The sequence below is a fragment of the Littorina saxatilis genome, linkage group LG12 (assembly GCF_037325665.1).
Source record: "Littorina saxatilis isolate snail1 linkage group LG12, US_GU_Lsax_2.0, whole genome shotgun sequence".
Classification (NCBI taxonomy): domain Eukaryota; kingdom Metazoa; phylum Mollusca; class Gastropoda; order Littorinimorpha; family Littorinidae; genus Littorina; species Littorina saxatilis.
In genome coordinates, this window is record NC_090256.1 from 18432794 (window position 1) to 18455313 (window position 22520).

General features: G+C 44.6%; 1 protein-coding gene across 1 annotated transcript in view; it reads right to left on the bottom strand.

Moving 5' to 3' along the window:
* Positions 1-20428, bottom strand: part of LOC138983039 (voltage-gated inwardly rectifying potassium channel KCNH6-like) — a 189931-nt gene extending 169503 nt beyond the window's left edge. Inside the window, exon 1 of the mRNA XM_070356441.1 lies at positions 18659-20428. Coding sequence (XP_070212542.1) covers positions 18659-18734 — 76 coding nt within the window. The 5' untranslated portion in view covers positions 18735-20428. The remainder of the gene's footprint in view (positions 1-18658) is intronic.
* Between the last annotated feature and the right edge of the window lie 2092 nt (positions 20429-22520).

Consider the following 22520-nt stretch of genomic DNA (forward strand, 5'->3'; position numbering starts at 1 on the left):
GAGCCAGACATTTAGCCTGGAACTTGGACACTATCTGGCAGCTACCATGGATGTTGGCATCACCTGGCTCGTGTACATATCCGTTGCAGGACATCAACCGGCCCATGTCCTGTAACGATACAACCAATCGTCGCCTTGACAATACAATAGTGTCCATAACGACTTTAACGACTTTTTAAGCATTGTAAAGTAGTCTCTTCTTCGACCGGCAGTTTGGCGAGGAGCGCTCAGACACTGAGATTGTACAACATCCTCAATCCTATCCATCTTCCCAATAGCACTCATGACTCCTGTTTTGGTTGGTTGATTGATTACTCGCCGGTTGCTTGTTTTTTTGTTTAGTTTGTTTGTTTGTTTGTTTGTTTACTTATAGGAAACTGCATCCTTAGTCCTATCCATCTCTTCAATAGCACTCCTGGACCATATTTTCGTCTGTACAGCCAACTGGCAAAGTCGACAGAAAGGATTGTTGTAGTTGTTTGTTGATTGATTATATTTTCGCTCGTGTGTGTTTGTTTGTTTGTTTGTTTGCTTGTTTGCTTGTTTGTTTGCTTGTTTGTTTGTTTGCTTGTTTGTTTGCTTGTTTGTTTGTTTGCTTGTTTGTTTGTTTGCTTGTTTGTTTGTTTGTTTGTTTGCTTGTTTGTTTGTTTGTTTGTTTGCTTGTTTGCTTGCTTGTTTGTCTGTTTATTTGGTTGCTTGCTCACTAGCTTGTTTGTTTGTTTGTTTGTTTGTTTACTTAGGACTACATTCAGAGATAAGCTGACAAAGAAGCAGCCGCAACAGAAGAACCACACTTTCAGCCTCATCCAAGTTATCCACTTAGCTTATTACATACACAATTATTAGCCTTGCAGGGCTCTTGCCCAACAACAACAGCTCGTCAATAATTCTCTGGCGGAGTAGCCCTCGTTGACCGATGTGGAGTGCCTGTGAAAGTGAAATGAGCATCCCCCGCAGAAGGTCAAGCCAGGATCAGCCTCCTGGCGGGGAAGAGGCAAAGCTGTACACAGCTAGTCCCCCTCCCCCCCTCCCAATCGTCTCCAGCAGAGCTGTGCTATAGATGTACCAGATGTACAGGTACTCTACGTGCAGCCCGTGCGATCGATCGATGACACAATAAGCAAGCTGTCAGTAGCGTTCTTCGCTTTCGCTCTGTCCCACTGAGAACAGCTAAATATAAACCGGAGAACTCGAAGGGTTTTTATCGGTTATGTCGGCGCTGAGTTGAGTTGAAAGTAAGGTAATGGAGTATAGGAATGTGAAATAAATAATCAAAGAGAATAATAAACCTAATAACAAATCAATCAGTCAGAAACATCATTTTAAAAGATAAAATGGTGCATTCAAAACAAGGCAGAAACAATGTTGTACAGTTTCCCCATTCCGACCAAAGCTGACGCTGTAACTAGATGTAAAGGCACGTATTATAATTATGAATACATATAATATATGAAACACAGAAAAGGACAGAAAGAAAACGTGTGTTGCTGATTATTGGCCATTTAGTGTTTTACGCCTCTTTAACAAAGATGTGTACCCACAAGGACTGAATAGAATATATGACGACGAACGGAAGTCGGGACACCTGACAGAAAAGAGTTTGATGAAGGAAAACGTCAACCGATTAACATTCATTTAATTAAGTAGCATTGTGACGGAGCATTTTTGAGCAAATCAGTGTTGGTACGTCTAAATTACAGCACAGCAAATCAATGTCCCTTGAACTTGTAAAGGTCCAATTTGCCAGGAAAGTGTCCCAAAATGGCTCCTTATAGGTAGTACACCTTTACGTTCATGTCGCACTGGGCATCTGTATGGTTACAAAAAAAGGAAAGAGAGAATGCTTTATGTCCTACAGGCTAAATATTTGGCCTCTTAGGCCTAAAACAAAAATAGGTGTGGTTACGGTAACCCGACCTACCCTATTTTTAGGGGCCGACCCTATAACTTTTTATTACATTTGTAAAAAAAAACCACAAAAAACCAAGAAAACGAGTGCAGAAAACGCAATGAAAGCGAACGCGCTCGAGTCGCACAGTTATTTCCCTGTCAAGTAGGTTTAATTTGTACACATTAGAAAAAAAATTTAAAAAAAAAATGATTGCCTACCTTCCTACCCTATTTTTTGTGTGGCTATGTTACCTTAACCACACCTAATTTTTTTTTGGTCTTAAGGACAAGATATGGGTTATGTGATTCGAGTTTTACGCCCTCACGGCTTTTGACGAGATACACAAGTCAATCAATCAATCAATATGAGGCTTATATCGCGCGTATTCCGTGGGTACAGTTCTAAGCGCAGGGATTTTGTTTTTTCAATTTTTATTCAAGGCGCAGGGATTTATTTATGCCGTGTGAGATGGAATTTTTTTTACACAATACATCACGCATTCACATCGGCCAGCAGATCGCAGCCATTTCGGCGCATATCCTACTTTTCACGGCCTATTATTCCAAGTCACACGGGTATTTTGGTGGACATTTTTATCTATGCCTATACAATTTTGCCAGGAAAGACCCTTTTGTCAATCGTGGGATCTTTAACGTGCACACCCCAATGTAGTGTACACGAAGGGACCTCGGTTTTTCGTCTCATACAAGTGTATGCGTGTTTTTAGGTGGCATCAGCCATCTGCACTGTTGGTAGAATGAACGAGATCTGTTACGTGCCATTGTGGTGGCACGGGGGGTGGGACATGGCTTCCGTCTCTGGGTCTGCACATAAAGTCGACCCGTAAAGGAATGTGAAATAAAGAATCAAAGATAATAATAAACCTCAACAATCAATCAGTCACAAACATTATTCGAATAAAACGAATTTGACCCTGCGACCTTCCGATCACAAGTCAAAGTGCTCTACCAACTGAGCTACCGGGGGCCCCCATATGGTTTGGGGATTATTGAGAGCATTAACTGAAGTGGCTGGGTGCAGTGTGCCTGCATCAATGTATAGAGCTGACGTCTATTGTATGGTAGACGTCAGCTATTGTATAGTAGACGTCAGCTCTATACATTGATGCAGGCACACTGCACCCAGCCACTTCAGTTAATGCTCTCACTAATCCCAAAAATACCCCCTGCCTGCAGCTATCTCCCTTGCTATCGAGACGGGGCACACCAATCCCACTCTATTGTTGTCTTCTTTTGTTCATTTTTTTTTTCATCGAATAGTCGGGCCATTTCCCCAAATAGACTATACCTGTGTTTTCTGGTTTCTCATTGCCCGTGGAAGAGCGAAACAGCGAGGCAAGCACATGTGGCCACTGTTCATAGAAGTCAAACGACCAGAGAAGGCAAAGAATACGAACACCGATGAGTATATGAAGAAGAGGGCATCACATATCGATAGGGGTCAGTAGGCAGTGAACCAAACGGGTCAACGTTATTAGCAGACTCAGAGACGGTATCCATGTCCCGACCCAGTGTCACCACAATGGCACGTAAGAGACCTCAGTCATTCTGCCATAAGTGGGAAGGTGGCTGATTTCACCTAAACAAGCACACACCGGGGTAGGGTGACTCTCGTTGCTGCTATATAGCTTTCCACTGGGTGGAAGCGAACTGAATTTCCTAGCATTGGAATAATAGATTAAAACAAATGAAATGAAATGAAATGGACACCTATGTCAATCCACTAAATGAATTCAGACAAAAGATCAAAACTGCACAGAATGCAGCCAGACTGGGGAGTTTCGGCATATGTCCACGCGGAAGGATGCTCTTAATCCAGGTAAACTTCCGGACAGACTCCTGGAGTTGGTGCACGTGGTGACTGACACAAGAAGGACCGTCGGTTCCTTCAAAGCTGATCAGTCTACTGACAATAATGGTAGAGTCCTAATTATACCCACCGTGTGCTGTAGTCTGAAAATCTAGTACCTCAGTAATACCTGAACAAAGACAGCCGAAACCGAAAAGACCTAATGGGACCAGATAAGCCTGTGAGTGGCTAGAATGATCGACAGCACATGCAAAACTGGCACATTGATAGATTGATACTTTGATGAATCGGGATTATTTGATCAGCTGGAGGGGTGTGGCGTCGGCTGTTTTTAAGACTCAAGACTCAAAAGTTTACTGTCCTCATGAAAACAAGGAAAATTGCCATGCAGTGTCAGGCGATCACAGACATAAAATACATCACATTTACTAAGAATTAGGGATTGCACTTAAAACTAACAACACTAAACCGTACCACATTTACTAAGAATTTAGAGTTGCACCAAAACACATCTACAAATACTAAGCAGTCTCTCACAGTTTTTACAGCCAACAAAGGAACCGACTCCAACAAAGAAATCCGAAAGTGTACACATGTTGTGCTGACCTGCGGTTTGTATTGATATTCTTGTTGTGTACTGTAAGTTCTCTCTCTCTCTCTCTCTCTCTCTCTCTCTCTCTCTCTCTCTCTCTCTCTCTCTCTCTCTCTCTCTTTCTCTCTCTCTCTCTCTCAGAGCTCTCTCTCTCTCTCTCTCAGAGCTCTCTCTCTCTCTCTCAGAGCTCTCTCTCTCTTTCCGAGCTCTCTCTATCTCTCTCTCTCTCTGAGCTCTCTCTCTCTTTCACACACACACACTAACACACTAACACACACACACACATACGCTTACACACACACACACACACACACACACACACACACACACACACACACACACACACACACGAACCTATCCTAATCATCTGTGATGTATCTGCGTACCCCCGACTCTACATGGACCAGATACAGGCAAAGATCATGCATGTTCTGTCAGATTCACTAGAAATGGCCAAGCTCCCTGGGCAACAAGATAAGCCTCATTTACAGCACAAATCCGTCTGAGCTGTACATCACAGGCATAGGCACTTCACACTCGTTTCAATTGCATGGGAATGGGAAAACATAAACCTGAGATACGTCATGCATGCTCCGCTTCGTCCTTACACGGTCCAGAATTTCAAACATCCTAAGTGCCTTTTGATGTACTCTCTGTCTGTCTGTCTGTCTGTCTGTCTGTCTGTCTGTCTGTATGTCTGTCTGTCTCTCTGTCTGTCTGTTTGTCTTCTCTCTCTCTCTCTCTCTCTCTCTCTCTCTCTCTCTCTCTCTCTCTCTCTCTCTCTCTCTCTCTCTCTCTCTCTCTCTCTCTCTCTCTCTCTCGCTCTCTCTCTTTCGCTCTGAAATTATGATGTTCTGCATAATATCCATTGTCTTGCAGAGTTGATGTACTATTACCAGCTATTGTGTTTTCAGCGTAGCAATAGGGCCCGATATTTAGACGAGACAAGTATAATGCCGACGAGTCGAAGACGAGTCGCATTATACTTGTTCGAGTCTAAATATCGGACCCTATTGCTACGATGAAAACACATTAGCGTTTATATAGCTATTCTGACATTAAATTCTGTGTTAAAATCATGTTTTTGTCAGCAACAAGTACCAGAATGGTCCATGTCATTGATTGCAGACGACAGTTCCCTTTCCGCATGAAGCCACGGAAATAACCGAACATTGAAAACCCCACGGAGATGTATTACGGAGAAAACTCGAGATAACCGGATGTTTAGCATTACGTCAATATGCTAGGAATCATATGACGTCATGACGTATCATGTTTGCCTACGTATATTGTACTAGATGAATACCCGCTTCGCCGGGTTCGGCTGCGCCGGGAAGAAGTCGAGCCGAATACCCGGCTGCGCCGGGGATCCGGCTATGCCGGGTGTACGCCGGTTTTGCCGGCGCACCGCACGGAGGAAGGGAGACAGACGCGGCTGAAAACACTGGAGAAGATAAGGAAGAGTTACTGGGAATGGATCCAGAGAAAAACCAAAATCGGTTCAGCGCTGCGCGCTGAGAGCACGTGTTGAAATATCTCATCGATGAGGTTGTGTCCGGGGTGTAGCTGAATACGGTCTCCAAATTTGAAAAAAGATCCACCGAGAAGTTTGGCTTGGCATCGCGGACACACACACAGACAGACACAAGTCGTATATATATATATATATAGATGTTCGAAAGTCTGACTTCTGTTGGGAATTCGCGTGGTGAAGACTGCGGTAAATCTGTAGATGATAAGAGAACAAGGATTGTCTCAGAAGAAACGACTAAATGTTTCAGACCGGTAACTTCATTTCAACATTGCACTATACAATGGACGTTCTATGTGACAGGAGAGTTTGCTGATTTTGTGTTAAACATTGGAGAGATCGTCTACTAGAATGTTCGATGTTCTTTAACTATATTTATACATAAATGCATATTGTAAAGCAGTATGAATTGTTAGAGGATGTTTTAGTAGCAGTGTTTAAATGTCGAAGCTGCTTTTCCCAGTTTTACCAAAGAGACCGACTGTATGTTGTGTTATTGTATTTGTCAGACTTGATTGTACCGAGTCCCTACACATGTTGTAATGCGCTTAGAGCCAAATGTGTGTTTTTTTTGTAAGGGATAGGCGCAATATAAATACACTTTATTATTATTATTATTATTATTATTATTATTATTAGAATCAGAGATAGGTCGCTTCAGATAGCAGCTTCTGGAAATTTGCAAGGTTTGTTGCCTGTTAAAGAACTGGATTTTACACGTAATGTATGTCATGTACAGTAAGCAACAACAAAAACACACACAAAGCAAATGGCATCGTCTGTCGACTAGTCACAGAAACAAACCTGGCGAGGTATGCGTGTACTTTATACACGTGGAAGAAACCGGAACCATGCGTCTTTGTTATTGACAATATGCTTTTGGATATTGAGTAAAATGGCCGACTTCCGCCGCATTATGCTTTGATGATCGGAAGAGACCATCCAATCACAGCCCCCGAATTCCCCCACGTGTTCATCAGAATAGCTATATAAACTTATACTGTTTCACTAATTATGTATGTAGTAGTAGTTATTATAGTAGATTTAGTCCCTCTTTAGGGCGAGGGCCAGATGCAAAAAAGTATACCAATGCTTATTCTGTTACCCTCGTTTCATAAAGAATTGTCATTGTCATTGTCATTGTCTCTCTCTCTCTCTCAGTCTGTCTCTCTCCGGAGCGGGGTCGAGTCCAGTGCCTGTATCGCAGGACCAGCACAGCTGTGACCAGACCAATTTGTTGCATGCACACGTGCACTACGGAGCTTTGACACGTCTGATTCATTGGGTCTGCACAGCTGGACATAAAGCCCGCCTGGCGCTGAATACTACCGCTGACCCTCCTGTGTGTGAAGGTCTGGCCACTGGCCAAGAGTGCTAGCTCAATACAGACTTTGCTGTCGTGTTGACTCCCATCCAAGCTTCTTCTGCTTCTTCTTCTTCTGCGTTCATGGGTTATAACTAACACGTACACTCGTGTGTGTTTTGTGTGGTTTTTTTTTGTGCTTTTTGTGCGTGTGCACGAGTTGGTTTTTAAGCGTACGACCGTTCTTGCAATAGACTGTGATGTCGGTAATTCGAGAGTGTGCTTTGCAAACGTCAGTGAAGATGTCAATACATATATCTGTGTTCTTTGCTGTGAGCATGCGCCTTTGCCTTTTTGTGCTGACAGAAAACAAGTCCCATAATTTATTTTTTCTTAAAGTGTAATCAACTTGTAAAATGGCATTGCGTCAGACGTGATCTTTGTACAGTATCAGTTCCAAAGGTCGCTGTTCGTGAGTCAGTTTGCATGTTTCCCTTTCGTCAAGAATATCAAAAGCATCCATACTACATCTGGTCAAGCGGATTCGATTCTCTCTGCGGCGTTATAATTATCAGCCGGCTGTATAAAATCAGCAGACCTTATCAGCTTGTCCACACTAACAATCAACTTCGAAATGAAGTAGATACCAGCTGGTGTCATCAATGGAAGGTCAAGGTCAGATCAAGGTCACGGCCGCTAGGGCTAATCAGTTTTGCCAGTGAGGCAGAAAGATGAAAGTTAGGGAAACGGAATAAGGGGTGCAGGGCCGTTCGGCTGATTCTCAGACGGCACCATATATTGCAGCATTTTGCTTTGTTGGTCAAAAACGTGTACAGGCCGCTTAAGCCCTCGTGGCGCTTTTGCCTTCGACTATGGCCCATTCATTGGAATTTGGTTGAGGGGGGCAAATGTCCCATTGCCTTTTTCTCCCAGGCTGAACCCTGGGGGTGGAGTAGGGGAGGGGAAGCAGAGAGAAGGAGAGAAGATGGTGAAGAGAAGTGGAGGGGGAGTTGGAGAGAGAGAGAGAGAGAGAGAGAGAGAGAGAGAGAGAAAGAGAGAGAGAGAATATTTATCTATCTATCTATCTATCTATCTATCTATCTATCTATCTATCTATCTATCTATCTATCTATCTATCTATCTATCTATCTATCTATCTGTCTGTCTGTCGTATGCATGTCTGTCTGTCTTAATACTTATGTCCGATGTTGATATGGGCATTCCTTGTTTTCGACAGTTGTCGGTTTGTGGTGGCAAGTCGACTTCGGATGACCGACATATCAAGTGACTGACTTAGTGCTTATGACTAGAGCTAAATAGATACACAGAGCTGCCAATATTGTTTTTCCTTTTTGTGCAGTTGTTGCAAAGCGGAAGACGTCGATCAGGCAAACTGACAGAGCCAACACCCAGACAAACCAGTAAATGTCACGAATACTGCTGCGTAAAGGCCGCGATAGCTTCAAACCCAGTTGTCGGTGTCTAATTAGCTTCTGTAAGGTGCAAAGTCTTCACTTTTGACTGAAAAACAATGTTTGTGAATGTCAATCCTCACCACAAGACAGAGAGAGAGAGAGAGAGAGAGACAGAGACAGAGACAGAGACAGAGACAGACCGAGTTAGTTTGCACATTAACAGACTAGCCTTCCGACTTACAGCTTGGTCAACACCAAAAGAGCTGAACATAACATAATTATCCTATCAGCTTTCAAGCTCAGGCAACACCCAGACAATCAAGTACATTTACAGCAATCGCAGGTCGACTGGCCCTCACAACCAGCCAGCCAGCCAACCAGATAGACAGCGAGATAAACAGGATCATATAGATACAGGCAGAGAGAGAGAGAGAGAGAGAGAGAGAGAGAGAGAGAGAGAGAGAGAGAGAGAGAGAGAGAGAGAGAGAGAGAGAGAGAGAGAGAGAGACAAAAGTGCATACAGAAAGAGATTGAGGTATGCTCACCAAAGACAAAGGCGCAAACGACGAAATCGAACTAGCGACATAATGAGCGCATAAAAAGGCAGCAGTTTTTATTCCATTAGATGTAAGCTCGCCTTTTCGGTGGATGAAGCATGCGTCAGTGAGACGAAAGCCTATGTGGCATTTAGGAAAATCACATTTCGCTTGATGCGCTTCTGGCTCCTTTCTCTAGACAAAATCCGATACTGTTTGGCAGTGATTTTTCTAACGCCCTTACACATGTGTGTACACTTTCTGTTTTCAATCCAAACAAGGGAAATATTTACAATACGAGTTATTTTCAGCTGCGAAGAACCCATTCCGCTTCACTGTGTTTGTTTGAAATGGAGACGGAAACGCCTTTTCTATATCAGACATGATGTTATTTTCAGTTTCTTTTTGAGAACCAGCAGATGAATGTCCGTAGACACATGAGTTGTTAGTTAAATTCAGGAAATTATGTAAAGACTCGAGCATATGATCGTTAAAAAAATCAGAACAAATGTTTCTGTTTTGCAGTTTGAAACGGCATACAACGGATACATTCCCATCGTATTTTTGCGTCGTACAAAACGTCATGTGTTGCAAAGGGATACTCCCTCCTACCACGTAGTCGGGCCTTCTTTGAGTATTGCAGTGCATGGCTGTATCACGTGCATTCCGTTTTCACTGGGGATTGTCGTCAAACACAACTTAATGTAAATCTGAACCGTTGTGTGACGAATCTGATCCGTTGTATAACGAATCTGAACCGTTGTATGACGAATCTGATCCGTTGTATAACGAATCTGAACCGTTGTATGACGAATCTGAACCGTTGTATGACGATACAGAATATGCATGTCCTACAGGCCAAAAGTGTCGCCTCTCAAGGACTGTAATGAAGAATGCTTTCTTTTATAGGCACACGAAATCTTGATTGCATACATTTTATTGTTTCATCACTTTCTCCTTCTTCTCCTTCGTTCGCTGAGACAGAAACACCGGTCCTCCTGACAAATGCTGCTGCCTGGCTTACTCTCGTATCCCAACTAAACAGCGGGTCATTATAGACGGAACATTTCTACAAACAATACAGCAAATACTATATACATAACATGCAGCGTTCTCAGATGACCTACTTTTATCTTAACTGACGCTCGTGCAGGTAGAAATGTCGGTGAATAGCGGAGCAGCCCACCAGAACACTGCGACACTATAATGACACAACGTGCAGGTAGAAATGTCGGTGAAAAGAGGAGCAGCCCACCAGAACACTGCGACACTATAATGACACAACGTGCAGGTAGAAATGTCGGTGGAAAGAGGAGCAGCCCACCAGAACACTGCGACACTATAATGACACAACGTGCAGGTAGAAATGTCGGTGGAAAGGGGAGCAGCCCACCAGAACACTGCGACACTATAATGACACAACGTGCAGGTAGAAATGTCGGTGGAAAGAGGAGCAGCCCACCAGAACACTGCGACACTATAATGACAGAACGTGCAGGTAGAAATGTCGGTGGAAAGAGGAGCAGCCCACCAGAACACTGCGACACTATAATGACACAACGTGACAGTGCAGGTAGAAATGTCGGTGGAAAGGGGAGCAGCCCACCAGAACACTGCGACACTATAATGACACAACGTGACAGTGCAGGTAGAAATGTCGGTGGAAAGAGGAGCAGCCCACCAGAACACTGCGACACTATAATGACAGAACGTGCAGGTAGAAATGTCGGTGGAAAGAGGAGCAGCCCACCAGAACACTGCGACACTATAATGACACAACGTGACAGTGCAGGTAGAAATGTCGGTGGAAAGAGGAGCAGCCCACCAGAACACTGCGACACTATAATGACACAACGTGACAGTGCAGGTAGAAATGTCGGTGGAAAGAGGAGCAGCCCACCAGAACACTGCGACACTATAATGACACAACGTGACAGTGCAGGTAGAAATGTCGGTGAATAGCGGAGCAGCCCACCAGAACACTGCGACACTATAATGACACAACGTGCAGGTAGAAATGTCGGTGAAAAGAGGAGCAGCCCACCAGAACACTGCGACACTAACGACAGAACAAGCGGATGGACGAGAAAGGCCAGGACCTATCTTTAGCCACTTTCAGTCTCATCAGCCTACCCACTATGCCCACAGGGCCGGGAGTCGAGCCAGACAGTTTGCTGTGCACAGCCATTGCAGATGAACTCAAGATTTGTTCTGTACTTTTTACATCGGTCTGGAACTATACTGGCTTTGCCAAGCATAAACAGAACTTATCACAGTGAGATTCCTGCAAATGTCTACCTTGGCACCCCCCTCTCTCTCTCTCTCTCTCTCTCTCTCTCTCTCTCTCTCTCTCTCTCTCTCTCTCTCTCTCTCTCTCTCTCTCTCTCTCTCTCTCTCTGTGTCTCTCTCTCTGGGGCGGGGACGTAGCTCAGTTGGTAGCGCGCTGGCTTTGTAGCCAGTTGGTCGCTATCAGCGTGGGTTTGATCCCCACGTTCGGCGAGAGATTTATTTCTCGGAGTCAACTTTGTGCAGACTCTCTTCGGTGTCCGAACACGCCCGTGTGCACACATGCGCACGAAAAAGATCCCACGTTCACAGCGAAAGTCTCAGGGCTTGGAAAACACGAAGACACGCATGCATTATCTCTCGTCTCCGATTATCATGATCGTATTTCGATACTTTGACGAGACAAACCCAATGCTGGTGTGTCGAAGAAGACAGCCAAAGCGGGCTTGTTCGAATCAAAGTATCACACCATATCTTCAACGTATTACCAATACCTGTCCCAATATAGACCAGTTGGTCTAAGAGGACGTTAAACCCTAATAGTCAGTCTCTCTCTGTCCCCTTCCCCTTCCCCATTTCTCAACAACCCCCATCCTGAAATAATTGGACTAAGTTTTACTGCCGACTTTTAAAAGTGAAAGTGACAGTGTACCGACCACTCCTCTCCTGGTGCACTGTAAACAGATCTGAGCTGAACTGCATCTCTTCATTAGTTGCTGAGCAGCGTTTAACTTTGGGAGGTTGGGTGCCGAATGAACCGACCGCAGCGTAAAGCCGTTTAAACCACAGCGGGACGCTGGCAGGTAAAACTGCAACAAGCATCAGCCAGTCAAAGTGCACACCCACCTGCATGTGTCTAGCATCAGGTGCCTGCGTCTTACTTTGTCTGACATTCTGTGTAAACGTTATTGTTCACGTAGGTGGGTAACTACGCAGGTCATCAAGTTAACAACTACGTAGGCACGTAGGTATGAAAGAGTAGGTGAGCCAGTGTCTGACGAATGTAAACGTAAAACGTCATTATTATTATATACGCAGGTAAGTAGTTACGCAGGCAATCAGGTATACAGTTACGTAGGCAGAAAGTTGAACGGGTAGGGGCGTGGGCTTGCAAGGCTTGAATGATGGTGCACGTATTTAGATGATGGGCAACTATAGCTATAGTCCCTGAGTACTTTAGAATAAGGGTACATGATATGCTATTCAAAATATAATATGCTGGTTTTTCATCACACATGTATGCCATCAGGTTACCCATGCGCAGGTACGCGTGTAGGTATGCCAGACATAGTTGTGGGCACGTCCGTAGGTGATGGGCGGCTAGGTATAGCCACCCCATGACGTCGAGTGTAGAAGTTGCAGGTAAGTAATTGCATGGGTATCCATGGTAAAATGCTCGGTGGATCGAGGTGTGCGAGGCTGTATACAAATGCTGGAAGTCATGTGGGTGATAGGTAGCCTGATATAGGTTGGAAGGCCGCGTGGCTCTAATCACATACCTGTGCCTTAAAAGTCAAAAAGAAGAAGAAGAAGAAGAACAACAACAACAACAACAACAACAACAACAACAACAACAACAACAAAAAGAAGAAGAAGAACAAGAAGAACAAGAAGAACAAAAAGAAGAAGAAGAAGAAGAAGAAGAAGAAGAAGAAGAAGAAGAAGAAAAAGAAGAAGAAGAAGAACAACAACAACAACAACAACAACAACAACAACAACAACAACAACAACAACAACAACTTTAGGCGACATCGGAATGCAATCTTCCCCCATCAACGCCCCTTCTGCAGTAGCGTTGAGCAGCTCAATGACACACGACTAGTCGCCCTAGGAGTAAAGGAAGAAGGCAATAACTATAACCATAACGCGCAGCGCCTTGAGGCCAACGCCAGCAGATCGAAGATGTCACCGTGCGCATAACATATCGCCCATAAACCCACACCATCACTAGCCGTCTGCGCCAGGAAGGTGAAGTCTTGTGGCGCTGGCTTTGCTCTTGTCGCTGACCCTTCTTCAACGGAAAGGGGGGAAGGTGTCCACCCCTCCCCCCCGCCTCCCCGCCTCCCCCCCTCCCCCCACACACCCCTGACTTACACACACCCGCCTACTTTCTTGTCCATTCCATCCCGTCCAAAGCACAAAGTAATTGTTTTTTGCTCGTAGTGTACAACGCACAATATATCCCCGGCTAAGCGCTGACCGCTTTTGAACATTCAGGAGAACGTTTGTTTCCTTTTACTGACTCATGACACCCCCCCCCCCCCCCCTCCTCCTCCACATCCCTCTCTCAAATGTCCTTCCATGCAATCTTCCCATCACAGTGATTGTCTTGCTCGTAATGCTGCATGTGGGCTATCACTGGCTACGTATGAAGTTTGCATCGCTGATCCGTCTTCGACATAAAGCCGAAAATACTACCTCCACCCCCCCACCCCCCTTCCCAACACCCACCAAGCAATTGTCATGATCTGCTGTGCATCTGCACATGTCACATTCGTATCCCCCAGGAAGGATAATGTTTACGGCTTCGCTCATCCTTCTTCGCCAAAAGGGAAAATAATGTTTCCTGAACCCACCCGCATCCCAGCCTCATCTCTATACGTCCACCCCAACCTCAGACCGGCACGGTTGGCCTAGTGGTAAGGCGTCCGCCCCGTGATCGGGAGGTCGTGGGTTCGAACCCCGGCCGGGACTTCAAAATTGGCAATCTAGTGGCTGCTCCGCCTGGCGTCTGGCATTATGGGGTTAGTGCTAGGACTGGTTGGTCCGGTGTCAGAATAATGTGACTGGGTGAGACATGAAGCCTGTGCTGCGACTTCTGTCTTGTGTGTGGCGCACGTTACATGTCAAAGCAGCACCGCCCTGATATTATGGCCCTTCGTGGTCGGCTGGGCGTTAAACAAACAAACAAACAAACAAACCCCAACCTCATTTCATCCCTAAATCCAAGTTACCGTCTTGCTTGTTTGAATGTATGTGCATTGCAAAGGGCGCAAGCGTACTCCTGACACAAAAAAATGTCAATACTTTAAACTTGAAAGACATTTATATCTGTTTTATAAGAGTTAAAGTAGCGACTGTATACACAACATTATCTGTGTTTAATCAAGGAAGTCACCTTCTACTTTTCACTGTCATACGCATTACATGTTAACAGTTTTTAAAGAGTAGGCCGATAATAAAACGGAGAATACGATCGGTGCCGAATCGGTCTCGTATGACCCTCTGGGTTATCCAGACAAGAAACAACAACAAACAAACCCTGACTTCCGATGAGGTTTACAACAATGGCTTTATTGACACTTCTTCAGCTTACAGAGAAAAACGTATGTTATAAGATGTTTGGTGGGTTGTTGACAGACCAGCTTTTTTGTCGGTCCGAGGGGGAGCATATCGACTTTTGTTTCGGCCGCGGTCAATAAATATGAAACAAAAGTCGATATGCTCCCCCTCGGACCGACAAAAAGGCTGGTTTTTGTCATCATTTTGGTAGTGAGAAAATAAGTGCACAATCAACCCAGGGAGTCATGCTTTGAAACACGGGTCCCGTGCTGATAACCACACGAATCCCGGTTTGATAACCACCGGCAAACAAAGCTGGCGTGTGAAAGCAACTTTCTGTGTAATTGAGTTAATTAAATGTTGGGATGAATATGTCAGGTTTGAGGATGCACAGTTCTGTAGGTTCATCTCGGTATTCCACCCCCTCGGCTTTCTGTTGTAAATATTAAGCTGAGTGATCGAATGTGGAAGCTACGTTTGGTCAAAGGTCACAGAAGATTTGCGTCGCGCAGCGAAGGAGAGAATCGCGATCTTGCTTCCGACTCAGTACCTCTTTGTTTTTCATTAGACCTGCCATTCTCCTTGCTCGGCTTTGTTATATATGTTTGCATATCTTGTTGCTATTTTCTTTGCTTTTATTATTATTTCTTATTTGTGCTTCGTTTATCGATACAACGTCTCGTGCACGGGTCAAAATGTGTGTGTCAGGGGTCGTTTTACTTGAACTTGACGTTTGTGTTTCTCCGAACGTCTGTGTATCGAAACACAGATACACGCACTCCAAGACTCCCCAAGCAATGTTTAACAAACCATGCATGAACATAGACTGCAGTCTTTGGAGTTACTTTCCCTTATAATGTTAGCTCGTGTCGAAGACAGTATTGCTTCAATTGCTTATACGTATACCATTGTGAGTCACAAACATTGCATGCCGCATGTATGTTTTTGGAAATAAAGGCATGATAAAGCTGAGCACAACAGGGGTGTCGTTTGGGTCGGCCCTTCGGCCAATCGCCGATTTTTTTTTTACTTTGGCCGAAACTTTCATGTCCCTATCGGCCAAATGTCCGAAGAGTATTCGCCTGAATCGGCCAACGTTTGTCCAGTTGTTTTTATTGGTCAGGCTTTGATTACTAAAACTGCTGCCGATGTAGTGACAATTTAGGCTGTAGTAAGGGTAGTTTCACATTTTATGTCATTTGGTTCCAATAAAGGCCCTTATTATCTTCATACAAACAATAGCAGTACCCAACTTCCGAAGCCTGAAAGTAACACGAAAGGAACCAAGTTACTTTTTGAACTGTTAAAAACGTCTATGTACTCCGCGCTTCAGTCACTGTTGCGGTGAATAATTCATTGGGTAGACAACAGTATAAACAACGACTGAATGATTGACATGAATAAATGACGACTGTATAGTTACTCTGTGCGCACATACATATATATCAGTACTCAAATTAAATCATGTGAGTGCGGGCGTGAGTGCATGCGTGGTGTGTGTGTGTGTGTGTGTGTGTGCGCGCGCGTGCTCGAGCGCTGATTTTGGGGGAGGGAGGGGGGGGGGGGGGGTGGTGGTCGATGATTTGGGCTTAATGATAGCGTGTTATACCCTTTTGTCTCACCTTTTTTGTCACTTTCTTTTTTATCTCGTATTATCAGTTGTTGTTTGTATTTGTCAAGGGCGACAATCACATGACTCGGTGTTCTTAACAATTGTCCCATAGAAGATTAGAATACTCTAACTAGTAATGGCTACAACAATTCACTCTCTCTCTCTCTCTCTCTCTCTCTCTCTCTCTCTCTCTCTCTTTTTTTTTCTTTTTAATAAACCATCTGCGTCTCTCTCTCTCTCTCTCTCTCTGTCTCTCTCTGTCTCTCTCTCTCTCTCTCTCTCTCTCTCTCTCTCTCTCTCTCTCTCTCTCTCAGCATATCATTCCCATTTTTTCTATTGGTTTTGATACAATGAAGAGTATTATCCCCCACTTCATAATTGTGTCAATAACATTAACTGCACGCGTAAGTCTAACTCTTAGTGCTTCTTTATTGCATACAAGATGTCAAGGCATTGCAAATGTTACACCGAAGGATGACTAAACTACTGTTTAAACCGTAAGCTACAACTAAGGGAAGGCGTACTTAAAATACGAACAAGAATCAAAAACGAGTTACAGTGGTAGCTGCATTGAAGGGACATTTTTGGCTGGTCCCATGGGTGTCCTTCATCGCAGCTACCACTGTAACACCAATGGGACCCGCTACAAGTGTCCCTACATTGCAGGTGGCCTTTAGTGACAGGTATACTTTGGTAGAGATAATAATATACAAAGGGACATGAGAAGATGTCCTTTTAAGCGATGTGTCCTCTCATGGGAGGGTCCACACATCGCAGGTACTGCTGTACCACTGATGCTCGCATTTGCGTGGGTGTAAGATCTACAAAGGTAACCTCGTATTTAGGTCTAAAAAAAAATAGGTGTGGTTACGGTAACCCGACCTACCCTATTTTTAGGGGCCGACCCTATAACTTTTTATTACATTTGTCAACAAAAAAAACCCCACAAAAACCAAGAAAACGAATGCAGAAAACTCATTGAAAGCGAAAACGCCCGAGTCGCACACTTATTTCCCCGTCAAGTAGGCTTAATTTGTACACATTAGAAAAAAAAAGTAAAAAAAAAAAGTGATTGCCTACCTTCCTACCCTATTTTTTGTGGCTGTGTTACCGTAACCACACCTATTTTTTTTATTTTGTTTGCCTTACCAAGGACAACGAGACTGCTATAGATACACATGAGGAGTATGCCAGCTTAGTAGAACCTCTGCGTTTAAAGACCCTCAAACATGATAAGGTATACCAGCACACTATAGTCAACACGGTGAAAAGAATGTTTCACAAATGAAGGGCGTGTTCACGCTACCAATGGCCACAAATGTTTTATGTCATGAACTGTATATATTGACACAAACAAGTGTAGACAACAGAGCTCCTGGAGTGGTGGACATATAAATCTTCTACATAGACCTCTTCTGCCAGTGAAGAAGTCTTGACACTATACCAAGGCCAACACTGAGAGTGTCGCACAAGTACTCGGACTACACGACAATTATGTATGACAGCCACAGATGAAAGGTATAATGATACTTGACAAAGCGTCTCAAAAATGAAAGTTATACCTGGCATACAAACAAGGAAAATCAGATGATATGGGTATACTACCAATTACCATACTATAGCACTAACTGACATGGGCTACATGAGTGTCTTACACGGGCATACTATGGCACTAGTTAACTGACATGGGCTACAAGACTGTCTTACACGGGCATACTACAGCACTAACTGACATGGGCTACAATAGTGTCTTACACGGGCATACTATAGGACTAACTGACATGGGCTACAAGACTGTCTTACACGGGCATACTATAGCACTAACTGACATGGGCTACAAGACTGTTTTACACGGGCATACTCTAAAACGGCTACATGCGTCCAACAAACACCACAGAATGATAATGATACTTGACAAAGTGTCTTAAAAATGACAGTAATATAGATCTTATACCCACACAAACAAGGGAAAATCAGATGGGTATACCCGCCACAGATTCGTCCTATCCTACTTGAAATCTACCGTAAACTATAGCACTAGCATGGGTTACAAGACTGAGTGTCTTACACGGGTATACGCTAAATTATCTGTACTTCGGTGATGACTTTGACTTGTTGTTGTTGTTGTTGTTATTGTTGTTGTTGTTGTTGTTAGCCTTGTTTTTATTACTATGATATGATTGTATCGTAGATGCAAGGAGTGTATGGATGTATAATTGTTTCCACACCAGGACAAATGTATACCAATGGCTTGTATGCTATATGGCGGATTAAATTCTTGTTCTTGTTCTTGTTCCGAGTAAAATGGCTACAGGAGCGTCTCACAAGCACGAACAAGGATGGGCTACAAGAGTGTCTTACACGAAGAAAGGATACTCACTTTGACCGTCGAACTTCCTGATGATGGTGTCGATGAAGATGTTGGGGGGAGCCACATGGCCTCGCCTCACAGGCATGGTTGATTGCCTTTACCCATCCACGCTCCACTGCACACGCTTCCAACGCCTCATTGCACACAACCCCTCATGTGGAATCACCTCAGAAGCTGCCAGAGACGCATGACTGGAGATTACCGCACGGTGGGTGTAAACAAATCTGATATAATCAGAGCCTGGCCTTCCTGAAGATGAAATAAGCTAAACGATGAGCGTGGGCTTTTCAACTTTCAAAAATCCGATGATGAATTATCCGTCGCGGTTACAGCGAAACACGACCAGCGATCGACATGTGTGCACACAAATTAACTACTGACTCGATTTCACAATAACGGTATTGTTGTTTTTGTCGTATCCTGTTCAGCGATGTTTGTGTGGGGATTGCCGGTGACCGAAGTGTTTCACTACAGGTCTGCAAAGCAGATACAATAGCCACGCGCTTTGCTGTCGAAGGCTCTGGTCAGTGCTGTCGGGGTCCAGTGCTGTCACAGTCGGTAATCCTCACGCAGCACTGAAACGACACAACGTCGAAGACTGCACAACAAGGATTAGAAATGAAATCTGCACACAAAAAAGCCATAAGAACACAGACAGGGTAACTATGTAAGCAACACTATCAAATAACACTGCCACTGCCGGATTGAACTGAACAGCGCAGCATGATCCTCCGCAGGAGTATAGGTGGGTTCGGAGATCACTGAGTGACGGAGATACTGAGACGATTGTTGTTCAGTAGCAAACAATAGCATCAACAACATCAACAACAGGAGCGCATCCTGCGAGATACCGTGTCGTGATGATGGTGGGCGTACGGTGACCAGAAGCAGCCCCTTTGAAATGACCGAGGCCGGCAGGTGAATCGAGAAAGAAGATAGTCCTCAGCCGCGGACATGATGGGCCGAACATCTCTCAGATCCCAGGGCTCAGGTCTGATCAATGTTACAGCGACATCGGCATCGCCTACACTGACGCCCCGCACACAATCCTCACAACATCACCAGCGGCGGCGCTTACCACGACCTGTCCCCACGAATCATCTCTTACCAAACACACTGATGATGAGAAGAAGACTGTTGAGGCGGCGGGCGGCGCTGGCGACACGGGGAAAAGGAATGAAGGAACGAAGGAAGGAAGAAAGAAAGGTGCGGACTGATCTGACACGGGAGAAATTTCCTATCACACACACATTACACTACACGTACAGAGCACCGCGTGAAAGGTATAGATTCCGCACCGAGGTACACGATCACGACACAGCTGTGTCTGCCCTGCCTTTCCCACCGATCTACACAGGGGGCTTGGCTGTAGTAGCGTACACCGCTGGTCGGACTGACGATGCTGTTGTAAACGCTGCTTGTCTGGCGTAGTAGTGTCCTCTTCGATATAGCCTGTGTTCAATAACACCGGGCGCACACCGACGCTTTTCGCTGTTTGTCAAATCCAGGTCAGTGAAAGGGAAGGGTTTGTTCCCTTTCTTTTACCGATTGCACGTGTTGTGCTGAATACCGTGGCTGGTGCTAACAAGCTCTGTTCGCTTTCTGATTACCTTCTCCCTTTCTCTCGCAGACTCCCTTTTACTCTGTGCCCCTGTTTCGACTGAGACAGTCACTTTCCGCTGTGCTGGCAAATCTCGTCTGCTAGGTGTATAGCTCTCAAGGTGGAGACTACTACAAGAGAGCGGAAAAGAGACAGAAGCAGCGCCTCGCCTAGCGGTACGCACGGCAGTATAGAGGCGGAACAATAACGGGAGAGGGCAGAAGGAAAGGAGGCAGAGAGAGAACGATATCGACCCGAACACCGAGCCCACGGTTACCCGACCCTTGTCGCTCGCGTGCGCCGCTGCTCTAGCACCCAGCCGCAGCGCAGCTGGTAAATAGAATCCTTCCGCGCATCTGCAGCCGCCGTAGGACGCACGTGCAGGCGCAAAGTAATAGCGCATCTCGCCAGCTGCCAGCGCGAGACACGAGCCAGATTCCTACGCCTGAGCGCAACGTAGTTCCGAGTGCGCGACCTTTCAGTCTCGGCGACTGTCAGTGTGTGATGATGTAATAAGACTGTTCCTGAGACGACACAAAGCTTGCTGACCCAGCGGAGCTTGACGTCAACATGCGGCGGATGTTTGCACAGTTTTGTTTTTGTTCTGTTTTGTTCTCGGTTCAGTTATAGACGTCTGTCATTCTCTTGAAAATGCTTTAATTACTGACGTTGCTTTCGGCGGAGTCATTGACTAATCGCATCATTGCCAACAGACGTCCTGATACGACACTAAATTAACCTTGTTGACCCAGGCTCTTTCAGTTGTATTTTTTTTCTTCTTTTTCTTGCCGTGGTTGTTGCTCTAGTGATTTTATGCGTCAGAGTCACTGTCAGCGTTATCAGTTCTGTTATATAATGATTTAGTTCAGTACTGACAATGCTTTCAGTGAGAGCCGGTGTGACGTTTTCATCTTTCGCCGTGTTGATATTTCGCTTCTCGGCCTCGTTGATCTGGTATAAACTCTATACACTGAACAAAAAAACACCCTTCGATAGTACTGATGAGCGACCTTGTGTACCTTACATTCATGTGGCCAAATTTGTCCAACCAATTTGTTTTATTTAACTTAGAAATTTGATTCATCCTAAAATGTTTTCCTTCTTACTCAAGGGACGTAACTACTCAGTACACGTTTTCGAAGAATTCGATTTTGGGGTTGAAATCTATTACATTTTACCACCAATTTTCTTCACATGCAAGAAACTGACATGCTTTTCGTCCATAAATAATTTCACTTCTTAATTTTACCAGAAACAACATTTTAGTCTTGAGTATATGTCGAGGGGGAAATATGTACACAGGCGAAAGATGAAATCGTGACACCGGGTCGCATCTTTGTCAACAGACCGTTCCTTGGACGACACAAAGCTTGATGACCAGCGTGTACTCAACAGGCGACGGATGTTTGTCGTGTCTCAGTGGTATATTTTTGTTTTTTCCCGTTCTGTTTTTCGGTCGTCGTTCACACTCAGTGTAATTGCTAGGAGCTAGTGTTGTTGTTGTTTTTGTTGGTGTTGTTGTTGATGTTGTTGTTTGTTGTTGTTGTTTTTGTTGTTGTTGTTGTTGTTAGGTTGTGTCGTGTGTGTTTTATTACTGGCCCGATACTTTTAATAACTGAACGCATCTTTGTCAAGTACTGCCTATTCCTGAGACAACAACAAGCTGTATGACCGTACGGAGCTCCAAGTGAACCGGTGTCACGAACTGAAAACTCTGCTGAACAATCCCTTTCAATGCGGTCAATGCGCATGCGCCAATCTTGGACTAAAAAAATGCGACCCTTTGACCGAACGAACCATGGGTTAGGGTTAGGGTTATGTTAGGGTTATGTTAGGGTTAGGGTTAGGTTGTTCACGACCTGATTAATCCCCCCATGTTAGCGCATGCGCATTGACCGCATTGAGAGGGATTGTTCAGGCAGAGTTTTCAGTTCGTGACATCGGCGTCGGATGTTTGCTCTGTTTTGTGTTTGTCGTTTGTTCTCTTCTGTTCTTTTCTGTTCTGTTTCCGAGCGTCGGTCACTCTCAGCGTAATTTCTTGGGATTGTTTCAATTACTGACGATGTCTTCAGTAACTGCATGATCGCATCTTTGTCAATAATTTATGCTGACAAAAATACGTCAACTTGCGCTGGGTCTTTGCGGCTCTAGTTGTTGTTGTTGTTGTTGTTGTTGTTGTTGTTGTTGTTGTTGTTGTTTTTGGTGGTTATTTGGTCTGCGGCTCTAGTTGTTGTTGTTGTTGTTGTTTTTTGTTGCTGTTGTTATTGTTTT